Raw genomic sequence first — 15,718 nt, 5'->3', positions numbered from 1 at the left:
ATTATCACTGCTTCATTAAGTAGATGCCACTGTGTTTTTGTTCAAGTGTCACTATATTCTCTAGGACTTAAGGGAGGCTTCGGTAGCTTTTTATCTACTCCCTATCTTGAGATTTAAAGAAAGGACCTGCTGCTTAAATAAAAAACCACTGGTCTGAGCAGTATTGAATAAAAGAAGACATTTTTAAAAGAAGCCCCCCTTCTCCTGGCCATTGTGGCTAAGTTGATAGAAGCATCATCCGGTACACCAAGGGGCAGATTCAATTCCTGTTGAGGGCACATACCCAGTTTGCAGATTTGATCCCCAGTCGAAGCGCGTTTAAGAGACAACAGATCAATGTTTCTCTCTCACATCAATATTTCTTTCTCTCCCTTTCCCTCTCCCTGAAATAAGTTTCTTAAAAAAAATTTTTTAATCTTAAAAACAAAACCTTTGTACCTCTTTATTCAAACAATGATGTCTTTTCTAACATGCATTGTTTCTCATTGAAATCTACTCCTAATAAATACAGGAAGCGTTCTTTCACATTTCCCTTAACTCTTGTACCAGTTTCAGTTAGCCATGCCCTTTGGCTGTCCTCTTGGTTTGAGATGATCCCTGGACACCTAGGTATGGAGTCCATCAGGATAAACTGTTTGAGCTGGCCGGTGTGGCTCAGTAATTGCGCGTCGACCCATGTACCATGAGGTCACTGGTTCGATTCCCGGTCAGGGCACATGCCCAAGTTGTGGGCCAGATCCCCAGTGGGGGGCATGCAGGAGGTGGCCAATTGATATTCTCTCTCATCAATATTCTCTCTCTCCCTCTCCCTTTCTCTCTCTCTAGAATCAATAAAAAATAAATTAGAAAAAAGGATTAATGTTGGTTAGCCCTACTCGCCCACCTAACATCTCATTCCTGTTGATCCCATTCTTGCTTCCTACTGCTACACTCTTGACATGAAAGTAATGTTCAGCTGCTAACTATGGTCAGGTTGACAGACTACCTTTAGTTTGGGGCCTTGCAGAAAGATGCCAAGCTGCAGGGTGCATGACTCTCAGCCAGGTCTTGGAAGGAGACTGAAACCATACAGGAAGAGAAGTGACCATTTTCTTCTATAATCTTGAGGTCTTCTCTCTGTGTTGAAAGGTAAATTGACCGTTGCAGAAATCACTTAAGAGAAGTACATACAGCCCGGCTGGTATGGCTCAGCCTTGTCCCATGGACTGAGAGGTCCTAGTTCAATTCCTGGTCAGAGGGCGTGCAGGAAGCAGCCACTGAATATTTCTTTCTCGCATTGATGTTTCTGTCTCTCTCTCCCTTCCTCTCTTTGTACAAAAAAAATTAATAAAACATATCTTTAAAAGAGAGACAAGTACATCCAAAGCAGTAGTGATTTTTATTTTTTTTATTTTTTTATTTTTTATTTTTATTTTTTTTATCCTCACCCGAGGACATTTTTCCATTTTTTGTTCAGGTAGAGTGGGAGGGAGAGTGAGGAACAGAGAGAGAGAGAGAAACATCGATGTGAAAGGAACACATCGAGTGGCTGCCACCCGCACAACCGACCAGGGCCGGGGACAAACTGCAACCGAGGTACGCGCCCTTAGCGGGAACCGAACCCGGGTCTCTCAGGACCGCAGGCCAACGCTCTAACCGCTGAGCCAAACCGGCCAGGGCAGTAGTGATTTTTAAAAAGTCCAGATTTAGTAGGCAGACTTGGGTTTCAATTCTGGTCTTGCACTTTCAACCTTTGGCTGATCTCATCACCTTTCTGAGTCTGGGTCTGCAAATGTCAGATGGTCAGTCTCAAGGTCAGAAATACAATAGGCACCCAGTGTGTTAACTCTGAGCAATGCTTAGCTCAGTTGTTTTATTTGAACGGGAAATGGAAAGTATTTCAGTGATTATTACTTTGGCTTCTCACCACTGCAAAACTTTTCTCTTTGTAGCTCTGGATTTACTGGACAAAATGTTGACCTTCAACCCTCACAAAAGGATTGAAGTAGAACAGGCGCTGGCCCACCCATATCTGGAGCAGTATTATGACCCAAGTGATGAGGTAAGAGCCTTTGTTCCTGGCTGCTTCTGCAGGGATATATCTGTGAGCCAGCAGCAGACCCAACCAGGAGGGGCCCAGGTGTTCTGCTTAGATTGTCCTGAGAGGTACATTGTCCCATACCTGGTCCTCTTTCCATGCCCACATCCTCCATCTGGAGGCCTAGTTCTGTCAGCACAGCTTGAAACCGCTCCCCCATTTCCCAAAGGTCCTTTTATCTTAGAAAACTTCTTTCAGGACCCCTGCAACAGGGGTGATGCTTGGAAATGGGTGGATTAAGGGGTGCACAGATAAAGAAGGGGTCCAGGTCTGGAGACCATTGTCATTGTCTATGGCAGGAAGAGACACCTGAACCAAAGTGCCCACCCACCCTGAGGGGAGAGAGGAGATTGATGCCTGTTTGGGGAAGGGTGTCACACAGAATTGGGGGGCAAGGAGGTCAGCCTGGACAGTTGCCACTATAGCTTGGTGATTCATGTCTGATGTGCCTCTCTGAAGAAGGGGACACAAGAGCCTATTGTGGTGAGAAATGATGAGTACACAGGTCGATGTGGAAGGTCTCCAGAGCATTCTGGAGATCCAACTAAAGATAGCAGAGAAAAATGCAATATGAACCAAAATTAGGATCTTTTTAGTTGAGGCTTGTATGTATAGAAAATAAGCCTTCACACTCCTGTTTTAAAAAGAGGAAGAGGCAAAGGGAATGTATCAAAATTAAAGGGAAAAACAGAAGAGGAGAGGAAAAACTAGAAAAGCTAAAAGCTGATAAATGAAAGGGAAAGAAGAAATAAAAAAAGAGGAATTATTGATTAATCCTCTTTCCCTTCCACCTCTACACCCTCCTTTAGAATTTAGAAACAAGGCATTTTGCAAAGATACCTACAACATAGTAAATAACAGGGAACTAGGTGAGAGAGTATACCTTTTGGGACCCTTACTAGCCCTGTGAGCTAGAGATTTCCAAAGCCCTTGGGTTGTTACCCCATACCCAGTAGGGTGTTGGGAGGATTAGAAGGATGGTGTAGGCAGGACATCTAGTGCGATTCCACACAGAGCCACCCTTCAGGGAGGGATAGCTACTTGTTTTTCTCTCATGGACACGAATCCTTTCCCCCTTTCAAGAAGCCAAAGCTTACTGCAGAGGTTGGGGTCCATGTTTTTTTTTCCTAAAGGTCTGTTGTGAGGAATACTTGAATAACTACTAGGCATCCAGTAATTGACAACTGGTATCATCATTAGGTTAGTTATATAACATAGCATTAATTTGGGTTACTTAAAAATCAACATATAGCCCGGCCGGTGTGGCTCAGTGGTTGAGCATCCACCCATACATCAAGAGGTTGCTGGTTCGATTCCTGGTCAGGGCACATGCCCGGGTTGTGGGCCCGATCCCCAGTCTGTAGCATGCAGGAGACAGCCAGTCGATATTCTCTCTCATTGATGTTTCTATCCCTCTCTCCCTCTCCTTTCCTCTCTCTCTCAAAATCAATAAAGAAACAAAAATTTAAATTAAAAAAAAAAATCAAAATATAGCCTGGCCAATGTGACTCAGTGGATTGAGCATCGTCCCATGGACTGAGAGGTCCCAGTTTGATTCCCAGTCAGGGCACATGTTCAGGTTTTGGGCTTCTCAGTAGGGGCCTGCAGGAGGCAGCTGACCAGTGTTTCTCTCTTGACATTGATGTTTTTATCTCTCCCTTTCTTTCTCTCTCTCTCAAAAGTCAAAAACATCTTTTTAAAAATCAAAATGTAAATAATATTGACTAATTTTATTTTTTTTCATTGATTACATGGATTTTTTTACATATGTAGTTTAAATCTATACTTAAGTAGCTTTCTGGTTACATAGAGAGAGTGATAAAAGAAAACTTGCAGGAGAAATACAAGAAAGATTACTTTGTAGTCTTTTTAAGTTATTATTAAATTTTTGAAGTATTTCCTGCCCAGTCTTCCATTTCTGTATCTAAATTTTAAAAATAAAATAGGGTTCATGAGCATTTTCCCATGATATTAATCTTTCTTGCAGCTTCATTTTTTTTGTTAATCCTCACCCGAGGATATTTTTCCATTGATTTTTAGGTAGAGTAGAAGGGAGGGAGGGAGGGAGGGAGGGAGGGAGGGAGGGAGGGAGGGAGGGAGGGAGGGAGGAACATCAATGTGAGAGGGGCACATCTAGTGGTTGCCTCCTGCACGATCCCAACCAAGGCCGGGATCAACACTCCAACCACTGAAGCAGACTGGCCAGGGCATTACAACTTCATTTTTAACAGCTCCATAATATTTCTTCATATAAAGAAATTGTAATGTATTTAATCAGATGCATCTATTTGAGTATCATGGGTTTTGATTGTATAAACACCATTACCACCATCCCTACAACAACAGGTTTCTGTGATTTTTAACTTTCAGTGCCTTAAAACATTTGAAAATTATTCTGGGACAAATTCAGATGAATACTCAAAATAACTCTGTTGCTCCCTGTTTGTTTATGAAGTACTCACAGGAAGTGCACTTTTAGGCAAGTGGGGCACAGGTACATAGAATAGATACTTACCATAGCTCTTGGTCTTTAGTAGACATCAGTCTTGTATAAATTTCAGAGAGTAAGCCATAGTCATTTTACGAATCAATAATTTTCTTAACCGTAACATCTGTTGTCTACTAAATGTTTTTGTTTTCTCTTAAAGCCCATCGCTGAAGCACCATTCAAGTTTGACATGGAATTGGATGACTTGCCTAAGGAGAAGCTCAAAGAACTCATTTTTGAAGAGACTGCTAGATTCCAACCAGGATATAGATCTTAAATTTGTCAGGTACCTGTAACTTCGACCATACAATAAACCATAGTGAGGGAGCCAGAATATAAATTAAAAGTTATTTAAAAGAAAATGGGCCCTGGCCGGTTTAGCTCAGCACTTTTTTAAGCTTGCAGACCAAAGGGTCGAGGGTTCAATTCTGGTCAAGGGCAGGTACCTGGGTTTTGGTTTCGATCCTTGTCCCTGGTCGGTGTCATGGTGGGGGGGTGCAACCAATTGATGTGTCTCTCTCACATAGATATTTCTCTCTCTCTCTCTCCCCCTCCCTCCCTTCCACTGTCTCTTGAAGAAAAAAAAATCAATGGAAAAATATCCTCAGATGAGGATTAATAACAAAAAAAAGAGTGGGATTTCTGTGGGCCTACATGGAAGCTTAATGAGCTTAGATTTAAGGTGTGGTGGACAATACATGATATTGGTAGATTTTTAAAAAACAAATGCTCAGAAAAAGAAATGCGGATCTTGATTTTAGAAAATGTATGGGAGAGAGAGAATAGGGCTTGTGTTAGAACTCTGCAGAAATGAACAGTGAAGTAAGAAATGCAACCAAGCCCTGGCTGGTTTGGCTCAGTGGTAGAGCATCGGCCCATGGACCAATGAGTCGCAGGTTCGATTTCAGCCAAGGGGCATGTACCTCGGTTGTGGTTCGTCTCCCGCCCTGGTCGGAGTCATGCAGGAAGCAACCAGTGGATGTGTCCCTATCATGTTGATGTTTCTCTCTCTCTCCCTCTCTCTCCGTCCCACTCTATCTAAAGAAAAATAGAAAAATATCCTCAGGTGAGGATTAGAAAAAAAAAGTTACAAGCAAATATTGAAGCATTTGCAGGGGAAATGCTTCGGACAGACTGGCGTGGAGGGATTGGAGGTGTTTTTTGACAGGCAGCAATATCTTGTGCAGAGCGCAGACAAGTGGCCCAGAGGGATAGGTGCCTTTGCTTGTATTGGAATAGGAAGCCACCCTGATGGCATAATGGAAGAGCGGATTCTGCAAGTGGTACAATTTGGGGGTTTCATGGCTGGATTTGTATTTTATTCTTTCATGCTCTGTCCTTTCTATTTTTATATATTGAAGTCTGGGGGCAGTGGCTCGGGCTGAGGGTTGATCCCTCGTTAACTCTGTTGAGCAGCATCCAGGCTCGAAACCAGAATCTGCTTAAGGTGTTTCTAATAGAGGGCATGTGATTGATCAGAAGGCATTAGAAGGGCTGGAGAGCTAAAAGAGGGAAGGTGGAGTGACCTGCAGATGAGTAATTGCAGGAAGTTGTCCCGTCTTCAGCAGAAGGGAAAATGATGTTAGCCAGGGTTTTTGATTACCCACACAAGTGAGGATGCTAGGCACCTGCTGTAACTGCAGCCGTTAGAGCATCATCATCACTGAAGAGGGGTCAGGAACCTGAACTACCAGTGACATCAGGGATCTCGAGGCCTGAAACTGCCATCACCAAAGAGTGCTTCTAAAACCCAAGAGCCACTCCTCCTGAAAATCCGTGTGTTATTAGAAGCAAAAAGGGTAAAGAACTATGGTTTTTCCTTCCATTTCCTGCATTGGCGAAATCTCCCCAGAAACCAGTCACCAAGCCCTGTCATTAAGAACAGAGCACAAGAGAAGGCTAAAAGGAACTGAGAACAGACATGGCCAGCTCAACCTCAGAGAGCCAGGCAAGTAAGTGGGCTGGGAACAGGTAGGGAACAGACTCTACTAGTTTGGCGGAATGGAAAATGGTACTTTCAGAAGTCTGAAACCAAAGCAGGAGGGGTTGGAGAAGCCTGGGTGGGAGATGAGCTCAAAACAGACCAAAGGACTGAAGGCTTGGACTAGGGTTGTATGGTGAGAAGCAATGAATTCAGGAGAATAGGGGAAAGGCAAAGTCTGAAAGACTCCATGTTTTCTAAACCTAGCAACTGGGTGTCGGAGGGAGTGATACTGGCACAATTAAACCCTTTCTTAGCCTGGTGTTAACACTGAACACACCCTAAAAAACAAACTGAAACCAAATGAAGTGTTGAGGAAGCCTGTGCCTCCCTAAGGACATTAGGTGTGCTCTGCTAAACCAGCCCTTGGAAAGAGTCTGAATGAGAAGGAGGGAGAGGTTAGCAGGAGGCTGAGGAGGTCAGTCTAGTGAGAGTTGAATTCTTTTATTTTTTCACACCTCACAGGTGTGACAATCTGTTGAAGTATTTGATACATACAACCATCTACATACAGTTACTCGCTGATAGAAAGTCAGTTCCTAGAACCCAGCTATGTTCACACCTTAACTTGAGTCCCCATGGGGCTTCCTTCCTGACCCCTCTGCTTGGTGATCACAGTAGGAGGAACAGTCTCCTGAGATTTCCCAAGAGCCTGCTCTTCTCTTCCCATGTCTACACAGGGTCAGATTGCCTGCGCCTGGATTGGCTGCCACTGGGTTTTGTAAATAAAGTTTTATCTGGCCCTTTACAGAACAGGTTTGGTGACTCCTGGCCTAGAAGATTGAACTGGACAGTGTCTGTTGCTTTTCTTCCTTCACAATCCCTTTAACAGGTCATTTTCCTAAAGCAGGCTGGTGGCCTCCATTTTTCCCCGTCTCGTTTCAGTGCACATGTACAACTGCCTACTCTAAGACAGGCTTGTGTTAGACACCTAGGTGAGCAGAACAAACAAGACATGAACATGGCCTCAAAGGATTACATAGTCTAGTAGGGGACAGAATTGTCATGCACATTTTTAATGTAAAAGAACATCTAAGGTTGACATAGTTATCAGTTCGTCATTCATTTAATCACCATTGAGCACTTACCTGGTGCCAGGTCAGAGAGAAACAAAGAGGAGTAAGACTCAGGCTTTGTATTCCCACAGCTTGATGACTGGACATGGGAGACAACAAGGAGCTGAGTGCAGTAATTGTGCCACAAATATTGTGGAGGGCTAACTAACAGTGCTGTGAAGTGGGCACTCCACTACTGGAGGAGGGACATGGCACTGCGGAGCCAGGGAGACAGGCTGGTGAGAGCCCCACAAGAGCCAGGCTAAAGAGGCTGAAGCCCAGGCTTTCTAAGGAACCCACCTCTCCCTTAAAGGTAGTTTCAACCCTGGCCAGTTTGGCTCAGTGGCTGGAGTGTTGGCCTATGGTCTGGAGAGACCCGTGTTCGGTTCCCGCTAAGGGCATGTACCTCGGTTGCAGTTTGTCCCCGGCCCTGGTTGGGTCGTGCGGGTGGCAGCGACTCAATGTGTCCCTTTCATGTTGATGTTTCTCTCTCTCCCTCCCTCCCACTCTCTCTGAACAAAAAACGGAAAAATGTTCTCGGGTGAGGATAAAAAAATAAATAAAGGTAGTTTCAGGTCCTGAAACATTGGAGCAGGTGACTTGGGGCAGTAAGGATGTTGGGGAACCACAGAGAGCAGTAACCCATGGAACAACCAGCTAGGCTGCTGGAGAAGGGCAATGCAGTGGGCACAGAAAACCAGGCGAAGGCAAGGGTGCACCTGGGGCCACAGGATGTGACTGCTGACTAGATGCCTCCTGAAGTCCCTGTTAGCAGACAAGGACCAAGGCTCTCCTAGGCTCCACCCAAATTCTGAGAATAGGGCACTGGGGCTTGTTACCAGGGCAGAGGGGTGGCAGAGATAGTCAACTTTTATTTAGGACACTTCCTCCAGAGTCACAGAAGGGACAGTGCATGCTTATAGCCTGATTTGTTCCCCCAATGTTTTCTAAATGACAGTTTTCAATTATTCTGAAGTTTTTAGTTTTACTGTAGACACCTGATATTCCCATCACCTAGATGCTATGATTAATGTTTTACTCTGCTTACTTTCTCATGTATCTGTACATCTGTTCCTCTACCCATCAATCCGTCTTTTTTTTTAATACATTTTAAAGGAAGTTTCCAAGAGACAACTGACATAGTCAGTAGGTTTGGCTGCAGTTCAGAATGACTTAGATGGAGGTCATTTCCCATATCTGAGCCCGTTTCCTTGTCATAACACCCATCCTTCCTGTCCTGACTCTTGAGCTGTAGACAAAAGTCATCCATCTGAAAGTGCTTTGTGAAATACCAGAGTGACATTCTGCTACATCATCATGCTAGCAAAACTTTCACACCAGTAAGGGTCTCCAAGGAGAAGATCTCTTTTGTCTGCATTTTGACAACACATTTAATTGTCCTGGCCATCTTAATTAACCATGCTTTCTAATCAGAACCAAGAACATAGAACATGACTTGAGTGGCAGTGTTTTCACTTCGCCCAAGGATGGTACAAAACTAAGAGAAACCTAGGGATGAAATTAATTCATTATATACAGTGGATGCCTTAAGCAGTGGTTTTTGGAAGTGTGGTCTATCTATGTCCTACCCCAGCAATCTGTGTTTTAACAAGCCCTCCAGGAGATTCTGATGCTCGTGATTGAGAACTACTAACTAGCCTATAAATGATTAGAGTAATTTTGAATCGTAATATAATTTCTCCAAGTGAAATAGAGACATTAGGATAATAAAGGGAGTAATGTGCTTCTTGTAGTTTTGGAGGTGGTCCATCTGTAAACATCTGGAGAGCCAGGTGAACCTTGTGTAGATAATGAGTGAAGGTTGTCAGCAAGTTACCACCTGCTGCTTTTCAGGGTGCTCTCTTCTGACCTGGATGATCAGAACCTTCTCCTGCCTATGGGAACCATGCCACAGTTCCCTTCCTTTCCAGAATCAGATTCCATCCTCACTCTTTCAACCAGCACTTTGTTCTTCTGTATCACAGTCAGAGAAAACTTGAGCATTAATAAATAATAACACACTTTCTGTTGCCTGCGTAGCTGATTTTTGTCCTACCTGGTCATCCAGAAAGAAAAAGACTTACTAAGAATAGGAGGGAGAAGAGTTTTTGCTTCCTATTATTTAACAAAGAGCCTTAGACTCTTGATTTTGACCATTAGCATGGTGGGTATCGTGATTAATAAAAGGTATAATGGCCCTGGCCGGTTTGGCTCAGCGGTTAGAGCATCAGCCTGCGGTCCCGAGAGACCCGGGTTCAGTTCCCGCTAAGGGCATGTACCTTGGTTGCAGTTTGTCCTTGGCCCTGGTTGGTCGTGCGGGTGGCAGCCACTCGATGTGTCCATTTCACATCGATGTTTCTCTCTCTCTCTCTCCCTCCTACTCTATCTGAACAAAAAATGTCCTCGGGTGAGGATTAAAAAAAAAGGCATAATGGGCCCAGTTGGTGTGGCTCAGTGGTTGGGCATCGACCCATGCACCAAGAGGTCACCAGTTCGATTCTCGGTTAGGGCACATGCCCAGGTTGTGGGCCCGATCCTCAGTGGGGGGCATACAGGAGGTAACCGATCGATGTTCTCTCTCATTTATGTTTCTCTCTCTCTCTCTGTCTCCCTCTCTCTCTAAAAAATCAATGAAAACATATTTTAAAAATAAATAAATAAATAAATGGCATATTGGATATACAAAAGCCAGCCAGCCTTGGAGCAAGTGTTTATGTGTGTCCCCTATGAGTGTTATGGAAACATCCTCCGAAAAATGTCTGAGAAGCCCGGCCAGTGTGGCTTACTGGTTGAGCGTCAACCCATGCACCTAGAGGTCACCGGTTCGATTCCCGGTCAGGCACATGCCCAGGTCGTGGGCCCTATCCCCAGTGTGGGGCATGCAGGAGGCGGCCAATCGATGCTCTCTCTCATCAATGTTTCTCTCTCTCCCCACCTTCTTCTCTCTCTGAAATCAATAAAGAAAAAAAGAGAGAGAGACATATCTGAGGAGATATGCCTTTGAAGTGAAGACAAAGTCCCGCCCCTTTAAAACTGCCATGTTAGACATGCCCAACTGGTTCCAAGTGAAACGACTGTTTTTGCAGATTTTTTTCCTTTGCTTTCTCACTTTTTGTTTTTATGATGTTGGTAATGTTTTTTGTTGTTGTTGTTGTTTTTTAAATAACTTTATTATACACTTTATTTTTATTTATTTATTTATTTATTTTTTATCCTCACCCGAGGACATTTTTCCATTTTTTGTTCAGGTAGAGTGGGAGGGAGAGAGAGGAACAGAGAGAGAGAGAGAGAAACATCGATGTGAAGGGACACATCGAGTGGCTGCCACCCGCACAACCTACCAGGGCTGGGGACAAACTGCAACCGAGGTACGCGCCCTTAGCGGGAACCGAACCCGGGTCTCTCGGGACCGCAGGCCGACACTCTAACCGCTGAGCCAAACCGGCCAGGGCGGTAATGTTTTAATATGGTTCATTCTTAGTTCACTTTAACATTTTCTTAATGCTACTACTGATGTTTTAATGTGATTCATTCTTTAAGAGAGAGTGAAAGGGAGGAGAGAGAAACATCTATGTAAAAGAGACACATGGATCAGTTGCCTCCTACACAGGCCCTGACTGGGGCCGGGACTCAAACCTGTAACCAAGGTTATGTGCCTTTGACTGAGAATTGAACCCGTGACCCTTTGGTGTTTGGGCTGGTGACCTAACCACTGAACAGCACCAGCTATGACAATGTGATTCATTCTTAACTCATAGGTTTTTTGTTTGTTTTTCAATAGGACAAGGGATCAGAGGACTGGACGTGCTCAGACATCGGTGTTCTTCCCAGTTCTTGACCCTGCTCCTGTCTTCAGCCTGTCCCGGCTTATCCACCTTGACTTCTTTGAGCCGTTCGGAGGAGCGGTTTCTGGTAGTTGTGGCTTTTATGCTTTCAAAGAATTCCTTCAGTCCAGAGAACTGTTCCTGGCACCCCTGTGTGTGTCACCCATTGGTGACCTGTTGCAGTATGTACTTTCAGTGCACCTACTGCTTACCGTTGCTTTAGTCACTAATCGCTTTCTGGTTTGAAAGATGCAGTGGTTCCTCCCTCTCCAGAATCCTTTCTTACATGACGCCCTGCTGACCCATGCAGTCACACCAGAGATAGTTTTTTCCAAGTTGGCTCTCGTCACTGGCATCTCACTTTATGATAGGGAAGGCTACTACCTAGGGCACTTTAAGTCAGTGACAGCCCCTTATTTGCACTTCACCTCTTCGTGTACTTGTTTCCCCAGAGCAGGAACTCATGGAAACACCTGGGATGATGTTGCAGCCTGCAGCAAGTGCTCCCATCCCGGGGATCTTTGGGGCACTTGTCAGCGTCTTTTCTCATATCATGTTAGTCACAACATTTAAGGTATGTGCTATTTGCTCAGCTTTTAGAAAACTTAGTCATTTTTCTAAATAAAAGAAAGATATACTGCACTCAGCAGTTTCACTCTGTAGATTTACTGTGGTTACTTGTACCATTTATAGAGGTATAATACTTGCCAAACTGTGTTACATGGGAAACAGAGGTTTTGCAAGACTTATGCAAAAAAGCTTTAAAGTGGCAGCTTCACTCGGATTTAGTGAGAGATCAAAGGTCACAGCAGGGTGCTGAGGAAAGTATCTGGAGAAGTAGCCAGCAAGCTGCCTGATGTCACTGGGTGGAGCTCAGCCCTGGGGTATGCATGCCCCAAGCTACTTCACATGGTGTGCCACGTTCAATGTAACCACATTCAATGCCTGAGGATTTAGCAGAGGGTAAACACTGCGTCTTTAAATGAGAAAGTATACAATTTTTCCTCCTAAAGCATGTCAGCATCTCAAGTTCATTTTTCAACCTACAATATAATAAAGCCTTCATGAGCTCATGACATGAAGTACTGTTCTGTCATCAAGTACCAACTACTCTCAGCTGTTTCAGATAATGCTGAGGTAAGACCATCAGAAAAAGCTAGCACTAAGTCATGTTTGGAGCTCAATCCCATATTTTCCTGATCTCTTTAAGTATTTGTTCCTGCCACTGTACGCTGTGGCATTGACTCCGTGTTCTGTCCCAGTGCGGTGCCTCCTCTTGACTCCCCCACTGCTCTCTGTGGTGAGAAATTTGCCTTGTTCAATAATTACTGTACCCTCGCATGACTGTTACAGCTTTCTGTGCAGAGATGACTGTCCAAGTGCCACATGCCTATGATTGAAATGAAAAATCTATTGTTACCTCTGAGTTGTGTTCCACGGAAAATGCTATTCAGCAGATCACTTAGGAATAATTCTATTTTTAGCTTTTTATTTCTCAGCTGTCCTTTTTTTCTTGTTTGATTTTTGACAGCAATGGAGAATGGGTTCTATAAAGACTGCCTGCTAATATGAACAGAAATGCACTTGTAATTCATGGAAATAAATGTACATCTTCTATCTTCATATTCATGTTAAGATTCAGTGTTGATTTCCTCTGGATCAGCGTGTCCAAAGGGACAGTCAGGTTTAATTTGTGCTTAGAACAGAAATGCTTACAGCCTCATCTTCCCACCGGGCACTGCCCCAAGACTTTGGTTTACATGAAATTATTTAGAAAGCATTTTTTTTCCTTTTTACACAGCAGAGAAATCAATTCTGACCTGGTTCTTTATTTAAATCATAGGTCTAAAATATTATGCTAAACTCTGATGAAGAAGCCCAAGTGTCTCAGGTTGGATTCTCTGGTTCTTTCTAAAGAGGGCTTGCCTGTGTGCCCCAGAGCTGCTGCTAGGCACAGCTCTGAGCACTGGGAAGGGCTGTTCAGCATCCCTCAGCCCACCCCACCCGGCCCAGGGTGCTGATGCTCACACTTCACGGGCTAAAGAAGGATGGCTGACTCATCCTCAGACATCGGAACCACATCTAGATTTTTGCCCTAAAATACACGATCTTCACCTCCACACTCAGAGCTGCCATGTCAAGGTCCACACAACATTGACAGGATACAGATTTGACTGTTACTTGATACATTGATAAGTCACTTTTCATTTTAAAAGGAGCATTGACAGTTTTATTACTCTCGTTTCTGTGTACTTTTTAAATGGAATGTTAGTATTATTATGAGGTTAATCTGCAGTTCTCTAAATAGAAAGTCATAGCCTTGGTTACTAATCCCTGGGGACTGGGCTCTTTCCATCCTCCTTGCTGATACCCTGGAGTAAGATTGACATGAAACCACTAACTGCATTCTAGAATCACTGTAGCTATATGTTGTGTGCTTTCATTAATCATGCCAAACTTGGTTTAATAGTTAAGAAAATCGTCATAACCAAGGTACCTGTGGAAAGTACTAGCTGTTATGTGTGGTAGAGTCATTTGGATCTTGCATCTCTCAAAATGTACAGATTAGGTCATAAATTTATATTGGTGAGACTGAACACCTCCCTTATTGGTATGCTCACGTAAGCTTTCGGACTAATGGCTTTTTTGGTGTCTAAAATGTAAGCAAAAAATTCCTGTTGAAACATTCCAATTCTTTCATTTAGTTGAAATAAAATACTTAACAAGCCGGAGGGATGGATTTGAGAGAACTCATGACAACTCTGTGCTGACACAGGTCTTCAGAGCTGATAGAGACACGCAGACCATTTTGATGCATGGGTTGAAGAATATCTTTGTATTTGTGTGCAGTACACAGTGCTTGGTGTGTTCACAGTGATTCCTTCTGCTGCAGGCATAGGTGATGGGTGTGGAAGTACCTGTTAGCTTTCAGGAGTCACACATGGTTCACCACTGGTTATCTCTAAGGAGTCACAGGTATACTGCCCACACCGTGTGCCACGTAATATATTCAGACCATTCAGAGGAGACTGTTTTACCTTTATTTGCTTATATGTTAATAAGGTTTTTAAATCGGTAACTTTTATATAGTATGGTAACAGTATGTTAATATACACATACATATGCACACATGCTTTGGGTCCTTCCATAATACTTTTATATTTGTAAATCAATGTTTTGGAGCAATCCCAAGTTTAAGGGAAATATTTTTGTAAATGTAGTGGTTTTGAAAATCAGAGCAATTCTTTTGCTTATACATTTTTAAAGCATTTGTGCTTTAAAATTGTTATGCTGGTGTTTGAAATATGATACTCCCATAGTGCAGATGAGAAGCATGTAGTGGTAGAGCGAGTCTGTGGTTTATCTCACTAACCCAGCTCCGCAGGTGGGTCAGAAACAACTGGGAATCCAAAGCGAATTTGCTAGGGTTGCACCAGGTCTACCTAAAGCTCGTTGCCTTTTTTGTGCTGTTTATCTGTGTAGAGCACTCAAGAAAGTTCTGAAACTGCTTTGTATCTGCTTTGTACTGTTGGTGCCTTCTTGGTATTGTACCCCAAAACTCTGCATAGATTATTTAGTATAATGGTAAGTTTAAAAAAAAAAAAAAAGTTAAAGGAAGATTTTATTAAGAATCTGAACGTTTATTCATTATATTGTTACAATTTAACATTTATTTGTGGTATCTGTGATTTGGTTAATCTGTATAAAAATTGTAAGTAGAAAGGTTTATATTTCATCTTAATTCTTTTGATGTTGTAAACGTACTTTTTAAAAGATGGATTATTTGAATGTTATGGCACCTGACTTGTAAAAAAAAAATTTAGAATCATTAAATTGTGTCCCTGTGTTACCAAAATAACATACCATTGTGCATATAGAGTTTAATTGGAATTTTATGTGTGAAAATATGAACTCATCTGGTTCTTTATTAGAACGTTTCCCAAATAAGTGTATCTTCCTAATTTGACTTTCTTACAGTAACTGTGATAGAACCGTAGGCTGGAGCTCTGGAGTTCAGTGGCATTTCAGTGCCCCATCGGGTTCTCCAGACTGTGCTTCAGGCTGCTGGCTGTAGGGGAAGGCAGTGCTGGCAGTCCTCTGACGCAGTGCCCAGTGCGCCTCTTCCCACCGTCCTGAACGTCAGCAACTCTGCAGCAGGACAGGTGTCATTGCAGCCTGTTTTCAGACCAAGAAACCATGAATGTATTAGGGACTCTTGGACATGTGGTTCTTGTCTGTATTGGGCATCGTGAAGTGAAATATTTACAAGATAAAATATTGGAAATGTTTCTG

General features: G+C 43.2%; 1 protein-coding gene across 1 annotated transcript in view; it reads left to right on the top strand.

Annotated features, from left to right (window-relative positions):
• Nucleotides 1-15,286, top strand: part of MAPK1 (mitogen-activated protein kinase 1) — a 106,214-nt gene extending 90,928 nt beyond the window's left edge. The window contains exons 7-9 of the mRNA XM_036277097.1: nucleotides 1,932-2,041; nucleotides 4,726-4,851; nucleotides 11,383-15,286. Coding sequence (XP_036132990.1) covers nucleotides 1,932-2,041; nucleotides 4,726-4,842 — 227 coding nt within the window. The 3' untranslated portion in view covers nucleotides 4,843-4,851; nucleotides 11,383-15,286. The remainder of the gene's footprint in view (nucleotides 1-1,931; nucleotides 2,042-4,725; nucleotides 4,852-11,382) is intronic.
• Nucleotides 15,287-15,718: the final 432 nt, after the last annotated feature.

Source organism: Molossus molossus, unplaced genomic scaffold, assembly GCF_014108415.1.
Source record: "Molossus molossus isolate mMolMol1 unplaced genomic scaffold, mMolMol1.p scaffold_m16_p_22, whole genome shotgun sequence".
NCBI classification, from domain to species: Eukaryota; Metazoa; Chordata; class Mammalia; order Chiroptera; family Molossidae; genus Molossus; species Molossus molossus.
The sequence above is the reverse complement of the archived record's forward strand: the minus strand, read 5'-3'. Positions and strand labels throughout refer to the sequence as shown.